The sequence below is a fragment of the Phyllostomus discolor genome, chromosome 5, assembly GCF_004126475.2.
Source record: "Phyllostomus discolor isolate MPI-MPIP mPhyDis1 chromosome 5, mPhyDis1.pri.v3, whole genome shotgun sequence".
NCBI classification, from domain to species: domain Eukaryota; kingdom Metazoa; phylum Chordata; class Mammalia; order Chiroptera; family Phyllostomidae; genus Phyllostomus; species Phyllostomus discolor.
In genome coordinates this window covers 160,750,241-160,766,656 of record NC_040907.2, presented here as the reverse complement: position 1 = coordinate 160,766,656, position 16,416 = coordinate 160,750,241, and the positions used below count along the sequence as shown (strand labels likewise).

At 33.5% G+C, this 16,416-nt stretch overlaps 1 protein-coding gene across 2 annotated transcripts in view; it reads right to left on the bottom strand.

Moving 5' to 3' along the window:
* The window catches only part of PDCD4 (programmed cell death 4), a 29,071-nt gene that overhangs the window by 3,831 nt on the left and 8,824 nt on the right, over positions 1 to 16,416 (bottom strand). For both annotated transcript variants that reach the window (XM_028513503.2, XM_036027279.1), the window contains 8 exons: positions 14,247 to 14,549; positions 12,181 to 12,275; positions 10,485 to 10,598; positions 7,672 to 7,893; positions 5,844 to 5,941; positions 4,827 to 4,941; positions 758 to 865; positions 415 to 525 (listed from right to left, as the gene is read on the bottom strand). In XM_028513503.2, coding sequence (XP_028369304.1) covers positions 415 to 525; positions 758 to 865; positions 4,827 to 4,941; positions 5,844 to 5,941; positions 7,672 to 7,893; positions 10,485 to 10,598; positions 12,181 to 12,275; positions 14,247 to 14,549 — 1,166 coding nt within the window. The remainder of the gene's footprint in view (positions 1 to 414; positions 526 to 757; positions 866 to 4,826; positions 4,942 to 5,843; positions 5,942 to 7,671; positions 7,894 to 10,484; positions 10,599 to 12,180; positions 12,276 to 14,246; positions 14,550 to 16,416) is intronic.

The following is a 16,416-nucleotide window of genomic DNA, read 5'->3' as shown; positions in this document are numbered from 1 at the left end:
ATACAACTCTAAATAGGAATAAATTATGTACTTTAAAAGTAGTTTGTTAAGTGTTCATGTTTCTCTCTAGATACAAACAAATTACCCTATCTTAGAAATAGAACGCTTGAAGAACAATCACATTTTTTAAAATACAGGTTTAAAAGAAAATTTTTTTAATTTTTATTTAACATTAAAAAAATAACAATTAAAATAAAATGTAAAATAAAATCCAGGTTAAAAGAACCAATACTCTCCAAAAAATGACTGGAAGAGATTCAAACATAAACACTGCCATTAAAAAAAAAAAACTATAGATGTAATACTACTAAACCTATCTAAATAAATATTTCATTAACAATTCATAATCTTTATTCAATCATTACATATTTAAGGTATAAGCCTTAAAATTGTTCAAAATAATGTTACACTTACTCTTTTCATTTGGTCTACAGTAATGGTAGAAGACTTCCAAAGGGATTTTAATAAATCCAAAATCATCTTAAATGTACTTTCTCCAGTTGACTCCAAAACCATTACAATGGCCTAAAAATTAAATGAATGAATGTATTTCTGGTCATTAATTCATATAAGAAACTGCTCCTAAAATGTATCAGATCCTTTCTAATACAAAACAATAATCATAAAAATTTAAAAACTTTCTCCATTAATGTCAATTTTTTAAAAGAAAAAGATGTATGTTATTAAAGAAGCATTAAGTCACTGTAATGCATAAAGGAACACAATTATTCTCTTTGGAATGTCAAAGTAATCTTACTTCATATACAAGCTCATGGTGAAAATGAGGTACTTCTAGTTCCTTAAGGCAATGCTCAGCTTCAGATATATCTCCAGAGAGTAAATACTCTTTCAGCAGCATATCAATCTATTAAATTGAAAAATTGAGATGTTTTAGAATTTCTAGTTTTTTAAAAAATTGTGCTTTTCCTAAAGAATTTACTTACCCTCATCTCAATATATTACAATACATGATGAAATAGGTTACAAATAGCTATTAATAACATATAAATTTGATGACACTGTAACAGAATTTTTTCATACTTAAAAAAGTAAATCCCCAATTTTTAAATGGTTCGTAATTACGAAAATGACGTGTTTCAGTGCATCTTAATAATCACTGAGATTTTTGAGTAGACTTCAGACGTGCATGAAGTTGAAACCGTAATTCTTCAATGTTCCCTGTAAAACAAGGGATTTTAAATACCACTAGAGGGCACTAACTGAAAGTCTCAAAATGAACTTTCAAAGTGGCACCAACTCTCACTTCCATCAAGATGAACTTAAACTGCACTGGAAGCTAAAAAATGAGGCATCAGTGCTTTACTAAACAGGACAAAGACTTCCATAAACTTTTCTCTGCAACTAAGAATTTGAAACCCATTATCTAAAACATTCATCAGTAATTCAGCTTCCAGTTATACAAAGTCTGTCCAGAAAAAGTCCAGCCATTGTTAATGAACAAAAATGGTTTGCGGTTTGCACGACATGAATGTGACCTGGCAGCCAAGGAGAGTGGACTGGAATGCACATGTGTAAACAATGACAACTTCACTGTACCAGTCAGTGGGAGTGAGAGATGCCAATGAGTGAGCATGTGTATTGTGTGGCCATCACATTCAAAATAAGTGAGTAGAGCCAACGATCAGATTTTGCATTAAGCTTGAATATTCTTCCACAGAAACTGTTCACATGATTTAGAAGGCCGCAGCCATGGACAAGTAGTGGTTAGCAGCTTTATCACAACTGTGCCCACTCCTACATCATGTCTCCTGCAAAGCTTTTTGGTGAAACATCAAATCACCCAGGTGACTCGGCCCCCCTACAGCCCAGATTTGGCACCCTGTGACTTCTGCCTTTTCCCAAAACTAAAATCACCTTTGAAAGGGAAGAGATTTCAGACGGTCAATGAGATTCAGGAAAATACGACTGAGAGAACTGTATGAGGCCCCAAGGTGCCTACTCTGAAGACAACTGAAGCATCATTGACCTATGTATAGTGTTTCTTGTATCTTCTTCAATAATGTCTCTATTTTTCATAGTACATGGCTGGATACCTCTGAATAGACCATGTATATAGCTAAATAGGCAAGTCTTGTCTTGACTATTCAAATCTATACAAAAACATCTATAGACCCAAAGGGGGAAAAGTTTTTCAGCATGAGAATGTCAACTAGAAATGTTCTCCCCTACACATGTTCTATTAAAATCACCTTTACACCTAGCTGATGTTCAGTGTTGGCTAACTAAATAAAATAATCTCATGTATTTTCTACTTCATATTTCACATGTCTACAATATATTTCATAAAAGGTAAAATAAAATTTGATTAACAGAATACAGCCTGATAATTCCTATTATGCTTTAGAAAAGTAAATATTTAGCCTGGCTGGTGTGGCTCAGTGGATTGAGCACGCACCTTTGAATCACAAGATCGCTGGTTTGATTCCTGTTCAGGGCACATGCCTGAGTTGTGGGCAGTTCCCATTTGGGGGCATGTGAGGGGCGACCACACATTGATGTTTCTCTCCCTCTCTTTCTACTTCCCTTCCCCTCTCTCTCTTAAAAAAAAAAAAAGATTTAAACCCTCAAAAAAAATAAATCACTTATTTAAAGTAAATATTTAAAGCATGTCATTTCAATAACATTTTCACTCTATAATTAATATTTATTAAATTTTATTAGTTTTTAAACTTTGTTATTTAAAGAGTTATTTAAATGTTGGTTCTAGCCAGTTGGCAAAGTTGGTTGGAGCACCATCCCACACACCAAAAGAAGGCTGCAGGTTTGATTCCCCAGTCAGGGCACACACCTAGGTTGCGGGCTTGATCCCTGGTCAGTGCACGTGCAGGAGGCAACCAAACAATCGATGTTTCTCTATCACACTGATGTTTCTCTGTCTCTGTCTCTCTCTCAAATCAATAAACATATCCTCAGGTGAGGATTAAAAGTTTTTTAAATATTTCCATCAGGTTCCATGCATTTTTTAGAATGACAAATTATGAATACATGTATACGTTTCTAAAAATCCTCTTTGTCCAACTCATCCTTCCATGTAAAAGTAAATGAATATCCAAATAATGTCAAGCTGAAATACTAGGTAGTTTTATTTCAATTTTTATCTTGATCATTTTTTGTCAAGATAATTCATGCCATAAAATAGTCTAGGAGTTTCTCAAAATACCGATTTTGGGGAGTACAGATATTTCTTGACTTACGGTGGGGTTATGTTCCAATAAATTCCTCATAAACTGAAAATATCATTGAGTCAAAAATGCATTTAACTATACCTTGCCTACCTTAAATGTGCTCAGAACAACTTACATTAGCCTACACTTAGGCAAAATCATCGTGCTTCCACTGCCCAGCATCACAAGAAAGTATCATACTGCATATAGTGCTAGCCCAGGAAAAGATCAAAATTCAAAATACAGATTCTACTAATGTGTATAGCTGTCACACCATTATAAAGTAAAAAAATCGTTAAGTCAAGCCATCCAAATTTGGGGACCATCTGTATTACCATCTTAATATTAACTCTTCTAATCCATAAACACGGGATATCTTTCTTTTTTTTAGGTCTTCTTTAATTTAGCAATGTTTTTGCAGTGTCAGTGTATAAGACTTACACTTCTTTTGATAAGTTTATTCCTAGTTTCATCTTTTTTATGCTATTGTAAATATGATTTTCTTAATTTCATTTCAGATCATTTATTGTTAGTTGCAGAAGTCAAATTGGATTTTGTATATTGATCTTATATACTGCTACTTTGTTGAACTTGTTTATTAGTTAATAGTTTAGTTTTTTGTTTCTGTTGGTTTTGTGTGTGTGTGTGTGTGTGTGTGTGTGTGTGTATTCTTTTGGTTTTCCTTAGATAGATCATATCAGCTGTGACTAGAGATAATTTTACTTCCTTTATAACTTGGTGCCTTTTATTTCAATTTACTGCCCAACTGCCCCGGTATCAAACCGGGTTTGATGAGTTACAAACACCAACTCATTTACCTTAAGACACATGAAAGCAAAAATGGTCAATGCTCTTAACTAGATTTTAAGTTCCTTAACACAGAGATAAGATATGCATATCATTAAGAAATTTATTAAGTATCAAAAAACTATAGCCACATGTAAAGATTACACTCTAAAATCAGAAGCACATTATCTAAAAATCTTCTAATTTTCTTTAAAAATCTAAATAAGACTAAATTTTATTTCTGGTTCTTGAAATTTTCTTTTTGATTTCTTGACTCAGAACATCATTTTACTGCCAGGAAAAAAATAATCCAGTGAACAAGCCTGGCATTTTAATGTAATAAATTAACTACTTTTTCTTTCAAAGCATGCATAAAAGTAGTGAAAACCTCCTTACAAAAATCTACCACTCTGATCTACCCTAGTGTTCATAATCAACCATCTGAGACTATCTAGTTTCAAACTGCTCACATAAAAATGGGTAATACTGGATAACTACAAAATAAAAAGTCTTATTTCAAAAATATCTGAAAAAAAATTAAATACCAATATTAGAAAAAGACTTCATTGCATTCTTTTGAGGTTCATACATAGCTCTCTTAATCATAAAATCCCTTTTAATGCAACCTCATTTTCAAGTCAGGGAAACCATACAAATCTAATAACAATTATATAATTACTGTAGAATTTATAGCAAAAGGGTATAAAAGCTAATATACAAAGATTATCCAATTTCCCATTTGCAAGCTGTAAGAATGACTGAAATTTTGTCCACAAAAATACCAGCTAGAGAACATAGTTTATTTCTCTAGAGAAATACATATAAATTAAGTGAAAGACAATAACCAATAGCTACCTCTTTAACAAGGTGATTAACAGGTTTCTGCCCACCTCCAGAGCCCCACACACTATCTTTACGCTTTCCACCTTTAGACATACTCAGGAGCACAGTAGCCTTGTTCAGAGCAGCTCTACAAAAAAAATAAAAGTATTAATTAATTTAATTTTTACATTTGGGCATGCTTCAGGTTGATCCAATCACGGATAAAGTTGAAAAAATAAACCCATAAAATTCAAAAGTCTTTCAAAAAATTATTTTTCAAAATAAAAAATTGGGAGCAAAATTAAAAGTTGTTTCTCATGTTAATATTCTCATACTCTACTACTTCCATTTCTTAGTCAACAGAAAGATAATGTCATTACAAAATAAGTGATCTACAATGAAAATGAACATTTCACATAAAACTTTTACTTAGATACATGCTTTCCCACCAGAGTGACCACTCCACTATGACCTATAGTAGTACTAGAAAATTAACATCTACACCTAACAAAACCTAAGACATGGCTAAGATCAAACCTAAGTTTCCAGGTAGTTTTTAAAAATCATATAACATAACTCCCATATATCGCATTTAGGTTACAACTAATTATATATCAAGAACAAGTGTGAAAAACATTATTTCTTAAAATTTCTATAGGAAGTAAATATAAAATAAAATTGAAATGGCGCTTCGTTGTTAATACTGTCCATTTTATTAGAGTACTAAATTACAGAAGTTAAAACCTGAGGGAACATTAAAGAACACTGTTAAGTCCAATCCTTTAATTTTATAAATAAGGAAACTGAGGCCCAGAGATGAATAGCCTGACATGAAGATAGCTAATGGTTTAGCTAAAACCCAGAACTTCTGCATTACAGTACTGTTTGTTCTGTTTCTATTTTATCAAGCCAACAATTTCTCAATTTTGTTTTTTAACGTGGAGAATACAAACAATTGACAAGTCTGATTAATTCATGTATTGTTTCAAAAGAATCCTGTAAAACTTTCCCCTCTTTTGAAATTCTAAGTAAGAAAATTAATTTACTTACCTTGCCTGTACACAATCTACAGTTCCTTTGTAACTATCAATATAGGTATTACATAAAATTCCATCTCCAACAGCTCTAGCAATAAATTGGCCCACCAACTATAATAAGAAAAAAAAGAGCTATATAAAAAAATCTAAAATAAACCTTTATAGGATACAATTTCTAAATACATAATGATGATGACTGGTTGTGTTCAACCAGTCAATACCTAAAACAGATTGGAATATTCAAAACACATCTATCCAGCACCTACTAATTATGTTCAACACACACTCCCACATCTTAACCTTCAAGTTAAGAGAGACTAGGGGTGGGCCCCCATCTGTTTTGCTCACTACTGAATCCCCAAAACCTTGCACAATGTCTCAAACAGTATGTGACCAAAAATACTGGAAAGTCCATGACTTAAAGTCAAGAGAAATCTCTCTTCTGGAAAAAATAAATAAGAGTAGGTTTTCTCAACAATAACAACAAAATGTTTGATTAAAGGAATGATCTTATGGTAAAAAGTTGTACAGAAATTTTTATCCGAAAGTATATTCATAGCATTATTTCTTATAAAAACTGGAAACTTCAGTGTCCAACAATAAAGGTGCTGTTAAATGCTACATATATATAAGGATGTAATACTATCTGGCCACAGGAAAAAATAATTTACATTTTATAGTATAAGGAAAATCAAGTTTACAAATAGCAGATTCAGTATGATTCCACTTTTTATTAAAATAAAAAAAATAAGGCTATATAAAAACCATACATTTATACCCACAGAAAGTAGAATGGAAGATTTAACACCAAAATGTAAAGTGATTATTTTTGCTGGCCTTTTTCTTCGTTTCACGGGTGTCCAACCTGGGGAACACAGGCCACATGCATCCCAGGATGGCTGTCAATGTGGCCCAACACAAAATCATAAATTTACTTAAAACATTGCGATTTTTTTGTGATTACATGTGACAATTTATTTAATGTGTGGACCCACAAGACAACTCTTCTTCCAGTGTGGCGCAGAGATGCCAAAAGGTTTTCCTGGTTTAGGTTTTTCTTTGTTTTTCAAAAATTCTATAATGGATATGAACTTATATAATCATTTTTTTAAGAGTGGGTATTGGTATAAAAAAGTCCATGTTTGAAACACAGTGCAGTAACTTACACTGACTACTGTCTGTTATAGGAAAATACAATAGAAACAGCATTTAGGAATTAACCTACCTATACTTTTTCTCAATTAATGTTTAAGTGCTCCTACCTTGATTTAAGACTTTGTCAAGTAAACAACAACAATTTCATACATTTTTAATTTCAAACCAGAAAGTCATAATATCAGCATATATTATGTCTAATAATAGATAAAAGTATAAGACTTTGAGAACAAAACCTAAACGGGAGCATAAACCATGAATTTTCTATTTCTCCACAATGCTACAAAAGGGAAGTCTTACTTATGATTACTTTTATAATAAACATTAGTTAAGAAAAGTCAATCCTCAATAATAACAATCTACATTTTTTTAAAATCCCAGATCATAAAACCGTTTAACTACACATAATAGAGAATTTACAGACAGCAAAAAAAAAGTATGACTTAAAAACTACACAGAGCATCCAGAGGAAAGTAGGATATAAAATTATAGTATGATGAAAACTCGGTTTGGGGGAAAAACCAGCTCCAGGAAAATACACTAGAATATTAAAAGGCCATTTTTGTGTGGTTGGAAATACGAGTCATATTTTCCTCTTTCATCTACTAAAATTTTCTAGGAGCATGTATTATTTCTATAATTGCAAGGGTCATGGGGGAAAGAATGACAGGGAAAATCACACATACCTGTGGTGCTCTAGGAGTATCCAATGCTAATTCAGGTAGATCTTTCAACAACTTATCAAATGATTTTTCTACATCATTTGTGCTCATTACTGTTCCACAAAGGTCAGAAAGAAGCTTAGATGTCATTTCTCTATGACTAGCCTTTCCCTCCAATGCCAAGGATACTGCCAACACTGGTACTCCACTTTTCATTTCACCAAGATTTAAATCTCTTAGTAATTCCTATTAAAAAAAAAGTTCCTATTCAAAAATTTTATTTTTGAAAAATCAAGATTTTATATATCCTTACCTCTCCCCACCTAGAAATAACCAGAAACGCGGTCATATTTTGAGGGATAGGATAAATATCTTACTCTCTATATAAATTATATATTGACCCACTTTATCAAGCTTTAACTCTGAATATCACTGAACTCAAGAATGTTAATTATACACCTAAAATAGTTTATTAAATCACATAATATTACTAAGTTTGGTGCTAGGAGTTAACTAATCCTCTCTTACAATCTATTAATGTTATGTCTAAAAATATTACTTTATAAGCCTTTATGGAGTTCATTTTACATCATAAGCTGTTTATACTCTACTTTTCTTCAAAGCTTTCTTCTTGCACAAAAATTTATATTGTCATGTAAAGTTTAAAACAAGATCTTAAACTATTACATTTAAGAAGGATTATTGTTTTAAATGTTGGAATAAAGTTAAAATTTCCTACAGCTAATACTCACTACTTATAATGTATCAGGCGTTATAACCACCACTGTTTTTTATATTATCTCATTTTATACTCAAACAACCCTTTCAGGGGAAGTATTATCACCATACTCATACACAAAGCACAGAAAAATTATTTGCGAGAGCATACAGCTTGAGTGGCCAAGTTGGAAATGGAATACAGTCATTTTGACCCTGGAGGCTAAATTCTAACTTAGTTACATAGGGTGCCTTCCTTTTTACTTACAAGTTTTCTCGAAATATTTAAATCACAGTATACTGTGCTAAGAGGGTGCCAGCACTATTTTCACAAGCACCTAATGGTATCCTTGTTAATTGTTTCAGAAATTCCAACTCCATTTCATCTTTCTGGGCTGTGCTTGAACAGCTAAATCATTGCCTTTGAACACAAGACTTCTCCTTCCTAAGAAACCTTCTCCAACCATCTTACCCTGGCAAACTCCTAACCATCCTTAGATGGCTCAGAATCATCTCTTCTTTTACTCCCCATTTTATGACTCCGTAACACTCTGCTCATAGTAGTACTCAGTTAATAAAAATATGGCCTACTACTCGTCCCGTGCAAGGTAGGTAAGTTGTTTTCAACAGTCCCTGCCTTCACAGGACTTAGTTTCCTTCCACAATAGAATGTTTCACATTATATTTTAACGTTCATATATCATTTCCCTCACTTCACTGAGCTTCAAAAGGGCAGGAATCACCTATTATAAATTTCTCCACATGGAATGCACTAAACAAATATTTGTTTCATATTCAAACCCTACAAATCCGAAGGTATCAAACTTCATGGTATCAAACAAACCAAGAAAGCCCAGTCTGAATTAAAAGAATCTAAGTCTTGCGCCCTGGCTGGTGTAGCTCAGTGGATTGAGTGCAGGCTGCGGACTAAAGTGTTGCAGGTTCGATTCCCAATCAGGGTACATGCCTGGGTTGCAGGCCATGACCCCCAGCAACCGCACATTGATGTTTCTCTCTCTCTTTCTCCCTCCCTTCCCTCTCTAAAAATAAATAAATAAAATCTTTAAAAAAAAAGCTAAGTCTTTTAAGAGTTGCAGTTTTATAGCTTTAAGTCAGCAATCCTAATAACTAGACCAATAATTTTATTTTAGCCTTTTAGATTTACTTTATGATAAATTCATAACACAGTAAATATTCCCATAACCAAGTATCACATTTGTTCTCTTGGTTTCTGTATACATTCTTTTTCAAGTCTTTATCTGTGTACTTTGTTTTGGACAGAGTACAATGATAATTTTTATCTAAATCCTAAGCACTGAAGTGAATGTCAAGAAAATGGAACTTTTAAGTCAGGCATTTTTAACTGAGGTCCCTGAAGAGATGTCAACAGATCCATAAATGCCTTCAAACCATTAAAATTATAATACAATTGATAGTATCAACTATAAAAATTATAAAAATATTGTGTTATTTTCCAGGGAAGGAAATGGCACATAGCCCTCATCAGATCCCAAGAAGGTAAAATATCACCTAAATTCATGACATCTTACTCCATTTCTTGGTTAGAAATTCATTTATAAAAAAGAAAACTTTTTTTTAACTTTATTTTAGAGTGCAGAAGGGGCGGGCAAGAGAGGAGAGAGAGAAGTATCGATTTGTTGTTCCACTTATTTATGTGTTCACTGGTTGCTTCTTTGTTAAAAGATTTTATTTACTTATTTTTAGAGAGAGGGAAAAGGAGGGAGAAAGAGAGGGATAAAAACATCAGTATGTGAGAGAAACATCACGTACCTCCATCGGGGACCTGGCCCACAATCCAGGCATGTGCCCTGTTACCCTGACTGGGAATCGAACCAGCAACCTTTCAGTTTGCAAGACAACGCCAATTCACTGAGCTATACCAGTCAGGGCCACTGGTTGCTTCTTGTGTATCTGTTCCCTGAACAGAGATTGAACCCACAACCTGTGTATATAGAAACAATGCTCTATCTGAGCTACCCTACCATGGCAAAAAAGAAAATTCTTAAACTTATTCAGTGATCCAAGATCATTCTAGGTATGATGTTTTGCTTTTAATCACTCCTGTGTGAAATAAATTATAATTGCAACTTTAAACCTACTGCAACTTCATTAGTATCTCCATGCTCAAAATATTCCTGTATGATTGGTGTTAAAGTCTTCTCAAATGCTGCTTCATCCAAAGGCAAAACTACAGTTTCATAAACACAGTTCTCCTGGGAAGGAAAGGGGGAGAAAGAGTTATAAATTAATAGGCAAAATATTCATATAAACTGAAATGGTTTTATAATTTTATATTCCAACTGGTTAGTAATCCCAGTTCTGGGAGAGAAGACATGCTACATGCTTTGATCACATATAAAAATAGAATCTGTCACGGTTCTTTTTATAAAATCTAAACGTAACAAATGAATATACAGATTAGAACCACTAACCACAGCAAATATGACTTGCTTCCAATACTCCCTATCTTCTGTTAATTCTGTATCTCCCACAAAACCAATCCTTTTGTTACCAAAAAGCTTTAACATGGTTTCTTATCACACCTACTATTTTCATTAAAACTTCACTTAAAAAAAAAAATGAAGCAGGAATCAAAGCCTTCATGATTAGTTTACAAAAGTCCCTTTAACAAAAATTTATGTTGTAGTTGACAAAAAAGTTCTCTAAGAAAAAGCACTATTAAACTGAAATCACAAAGAGTATCTCCCCTTCTCCTATGCAAAAATCCCTGAAATATTTATATGCAACTTGTAACTTGGCTTCCATCTAGCAACAAAAACTTGAAAGATTATATATTAAAACTAAAACACTTAGCAAACTTTCTATAGTATTTGAATCCTACTGGTTTGAAAATATATTTTTTCATGTTGTCTTAGAAATATTTCCTTATCCAACTATTACTCAAAACAGGTAAGTACATAAATGATGCACAATAAAAACAATCTAACATATATATACCCTGATCATTTCCTAAAATTGTAATCGCCACATCTTATCTCACACAGACAGTACCTCACCCAGAACTGAGAGGAGTGGGGGGTGAGGAGGAGGAGCAGGCACGACAGGAAGAGTAAATGGGAGTACAGGATGGAAGAAGTTTGGCCATGAATTATTAATTATTAAAGTTGGTAAACTCTGGAAGATGAGTATGAGCAGGTTCATTATACTGTTCTACTATTATATAAGTAAAAAGATTTTCCAATAAAAAGATAAATGTATGTAGTCAATAGAAAAATCTATTAAAAATTTATATTCTCAGCACTATCCCTAGAAAAAGATCCACATTTCAAAATTACCAAACTTACTATGTTAAACAGCAATATTTAAAAGCTTAATACCTGTAAGTCTTTTATGATACTCAAAAGAATATTCTCAATTCTCATTACTATAGAAATTACACTAACTCAAAAAAATTTATTGAAAAATACTCAACTTGATAATGCTAAGTGAATTTGTCAAGATCTACTTTTGACTCACTTTAGAAACCAAGTGAAAATTATGTAACATTACTATCGGTTATCTTGTTTTCCTAATCCAAAAATAACTAAAATTCTGAAGGAACTGTGTATATGTCTTACATGAATATACTAATGCGTGTGTATATATACACATACATAGTCATAAGTCACATACATCACACATTAGTGTATATATGATCACATACATGATTTGACAACTATCAATTATAAATATGGAGCATATAATTTGACAAACGTCATGAATAAACTATGAACATGAGACCAAAAGAGTTTGTAAGTATTTAAATGTATACTGAAAAAGCAAAAATACTGATACCTGGTCATCATCATAGTTAGGATCTTTCACATCCACCTCCTCCACATCATACACCTGCCCAGGTGTACCCCAAACACCTTTGCCTCCTGCACCACCTGAAAAGTTTTGAATTGAGAAAGGGACAAAGTTGATAGTTCATAAATTTTTTTAATTGTATTTTTTTAAGATTTTATTTATTTTTATAGAGGGAAAGGAAGGGAAACATCAATGTGTGGTTGCTTCTCGAGCACCCCCTACTGGGGACTGGCCTTCAACCCAGGCATGTGTCCTGACTGGGAATCAAACCAGCGACCCTTGGGTTCACAGTTTGGTGCTCAATCCACCGAGCCACACCAGCCAGGGCATAAATTTTAATTTTAATGAAAATTTGAAATAATTCTAGTTGTTTAGTTGTTCAGATGTTAATTAAAATAACAGCTAAAACACTGTATTTTAATTTTTTTAGTTTTTTTCCAGTTGAGAGTCATGCTTTAAACCTTTTTTATTCAGATCACTGCCTTTTCAGTAATGATTAGATATTTTACAACCTACTCCAAAACATCAAGTTGAAATAGCTTATAAGGTTAAAACTAAAAAGGCAGCTTCTTTAAAATAAAAGCAAAAACAAAACAAAGATCAGAAAAATAGCTCTAACGGACCTCAAAGGAGGTGACGTGCCAGTTTAGCTCTAAATTTTATTTGGCATTTCTTGAAACCAAAAAAAAAATATGTTGGGCCAGTAAAATGATGCACAGAAAACTCAGTAGAAATTATTTAACAAAGAAGCAGGGTAACCACCATCAAATATTTTAAAGTCAAATATTCTTTAGATTATATTAAGTTATACTTTGTAACTAGTAATGTTAAAAATATTATAATTGCTATTTAAGTATTAATAGCACCAACCTTTTCTACTTCTATACACAAGCTGACCAGAAGTTTAACAAATGGAACTTTCGAAGTTGCTTTTCTACATAAACTTAATGTTTTCGTTAGGTCTCAAAATATTAAATTATTTTTTAAAAGTTTACAGTATCACCAATATTTCTGAGAGGTTTTTATTTTATATCCAGAGTATAATCCTTGTCACCAGAGCAAAACAGAATCTGATAACTACGTTCCATGGTGATCCAATAGCTGTAGAGCCATTCAACAATAACAATTTTAGACAGATGACAAAAAGTTCTGCAGGAATCCTAGGCTGTAATTGAAGCTCCCACCATTCACAAGCTTGTGAAATCATCATACTGTATCAAAATCCTACCACAGACAAAAGCTGACAGACCCCTCATTCACCAAATATTTACCTACCTACATTTCAAGTCTCTACTCCAAGACTTGTCCAGCACTGGAGACAAAGCAGTAAAACAGATAGTTCCACTCCAGTACCCAAGATAAACAGAGCTAAGAAAACTCAGAACCAAATCTATGAAATCATTAACATTCTGAGCGAATTATTACCAAACTTATACATGTTGTGTATTCTTCACAATGGACATAAATTCATTCGTTAGAGAATAGGTGTGATGAATTCCTGACCCTATTTCCTTCAGGCAAAGTTAGAGAGTACATGCACAATTCATAACTGTGAAAAATGTCAGCGTGTACAGTGGTACCTCGGTACTTGCAATTAATTCATTCCAGAAATCATGGTAAGTGCCAAAACCCACAAGTACTGAACTGTTTGCAAGCTACCATAAGACTGACACATGGACCTGTTTCATCAAGAGAGAGGGGTGCCGAGTGGTGAGCAAGCACTGAGTGCTGAAACACTTTTTTCTCATCAAAATGTGGCAAGTACAGGTTTTGATGAGTTCTGAAGTTGACAAGCACTGAGGTACGACTGTATTTTGCTGGAAATGATTAAGTTCTGCTCAATAACACTAAGTCTATTGAAACAAGAAAAAAAGGCTCAACTTAAAAAATGGATGACCCTTTGTTTAGTACTATGTAGAAATATATACAGACCACAAAATTGTACATTATCATTGTTTAAATTTCTCTTATTTATAGAACAAGGCAACTGTTGTACAAGAACCAGACAATAATTTTTTCCATTGGTATCTCTGGATGTGGTATATACCAACCTTTCTTTGGTAGTCCCCGTCCTTTCCCAGATCTGGATCGCCTATCTAGCAACCTTCCCTTTGGACTAGTTGGTACGGTTACTCCACTTCTAATGGCTTCACTTCCATTGTCACTGACTGAATCGCCTCTGCCCGAGTCCCGGGATGAGTTTTTCCGTAGTCGCCTTTTTGCCTTAGCATTAATTCTAGCTTCATGAATGGAGGATGCTGAAATCCAATTTCCATTTATCTCATTCTTTATATCCTCAGTCCCAGCATTTTCTTCATCACCAGAAAAGAGTGAGTCACTTAAGTTATCAGGATCTTAAAGAGAAAAATGAAGAAAGAAAATTCTAAGTATTTTAACAATCTGCTGTCATACTAATTAGAGTCATAAATTATATTAGGTTGAATCACATGAAATTACCATTTTTATATGTCAGCAATCGTCACATTTGGCAATTTAATATGGTTCAGTGTAATAAGTGACAACTAAATAGATTACTTTTCACATTGTCATGGAAAGTAAACTAAAGCACTGAATTTTTAAAAAGATTTTATTTATTTATTTTTAGAGAGAGAAGTGAGGAGGAAGAGAGGGAGAGAAACATCAATGTGCAAGAGAGACATCCATCAGTTTTGCCCCCAACTGGGGACCTGGAATGCAACCAGCTGGAGACCTGGAATGCAACCCAGGCATTTGCCCTGAGTGGGTATCAAACTGGCAACCTTTCAGTTTTCAGGCTGGCACTCAATCCACTGAGCCACACCAGCCAGGGCTGAATTTTAATGAACAAAGTTTACTGAAAGCATGTTATCTCATATATTTAGATCACACAATCTATCTTAACATTAACACCAAATTTAAAACCTTTAGACTTTACGAGCTAAGAGAGCTAAGCAATTGGAGATATAAGAGTAGGAATCTTGAGAGAAGGGAAATAAACTAATATGCACAGAATGCCTAGTATTATTTATCAGGCGCTGTGTTGGCACTTTTTCATGTACCCACAGTGTGAAAAATACTTATTACATCTTTTATACAGATAAAGAAACTAAGGCTGGCGATATTTAAATAACAAATATCTCATGAGTAATTACAGACACTTAGGAAATACTAATCTGGCAAATAGTGATCACATGAATATTTAGCTGAACTGTTCACTGCTTTCAAAAATAAGCTTCTCTAAAAGTCATCATCTCAAAGTCCTAACTCATCTCTCCAAACTTAAAACATCCTATGAAAATCACCCAGCCTATATAAGATCTGTACATTATTCCCTGACAGCAACATACTTGGAGTTCCCAGTCACCTGTTTAAAATGTCATCCTCACTACTCTTTTAGTTACCAAAATCCTTGAGGATATAGGTCAAGAGAATCTTTCCTAACAATTCTATCCACAGTAAAACTAATGCTCATATAGTGCTCATTAACCTCATCACCAAAATCTCTGTATTTCTTTTTACATTGCAGTCCTGCTTTTCAAAATAATAACCCCCAAAAGACAACCTATACTTTCTATCCTCAGCACCTTGCAGAGTATCCCTCATACCTTCAAAATCAACTGTCTGTGCAGATCAAATGACAAAAATACTCAGCTTTGCTCTGAAAAACTCTACCACAGTAAGTCAGAAAGCTACTAAATTAGTTACCCCGGGCCTGAGTTTTTTTTTTTCATTTAGGCTAACTCAAGTCAGAGTTCAATTCCTCAGATGGTGTTAAATATTCCTAAATGTAATCAGGATGTGTCAAGTCTATGTATCTGGGTTTCAAGTTGAAACTAATTTCTTTAGTGCATTTATTGACTACACAACTACAGTTGTCCCCTTTTCTTTTTTCCCCTTTACGCTTCTGCCCTGTACCCTCCTCCCTCCAGCATTCCTCCTGCCTTAGTCCATTGTCCATGTTGTACACATCCAGGGGTTGTACATGTAAGTTCTTTGACTTCTCCATCTCTTATACTATTCTTAACCTCCCCCTGTCTATTTTGAACCTACCAATTATGCTTCTTATTCCCTGAACCTTTCCCGCCATTTCCCCCCTCCCCCTCCCCACTAACCCTCCATGTAACCTCCATTTCTGTGATTCTGTTCCTGTTCTAGTTGTTTGCTTAGTTTGCTTTTAGGTTCAGTTGTTGGTAATTGTGAGTTATTTTACTGTTCATAGTTTTGATCTTTTTCTCAGACAAA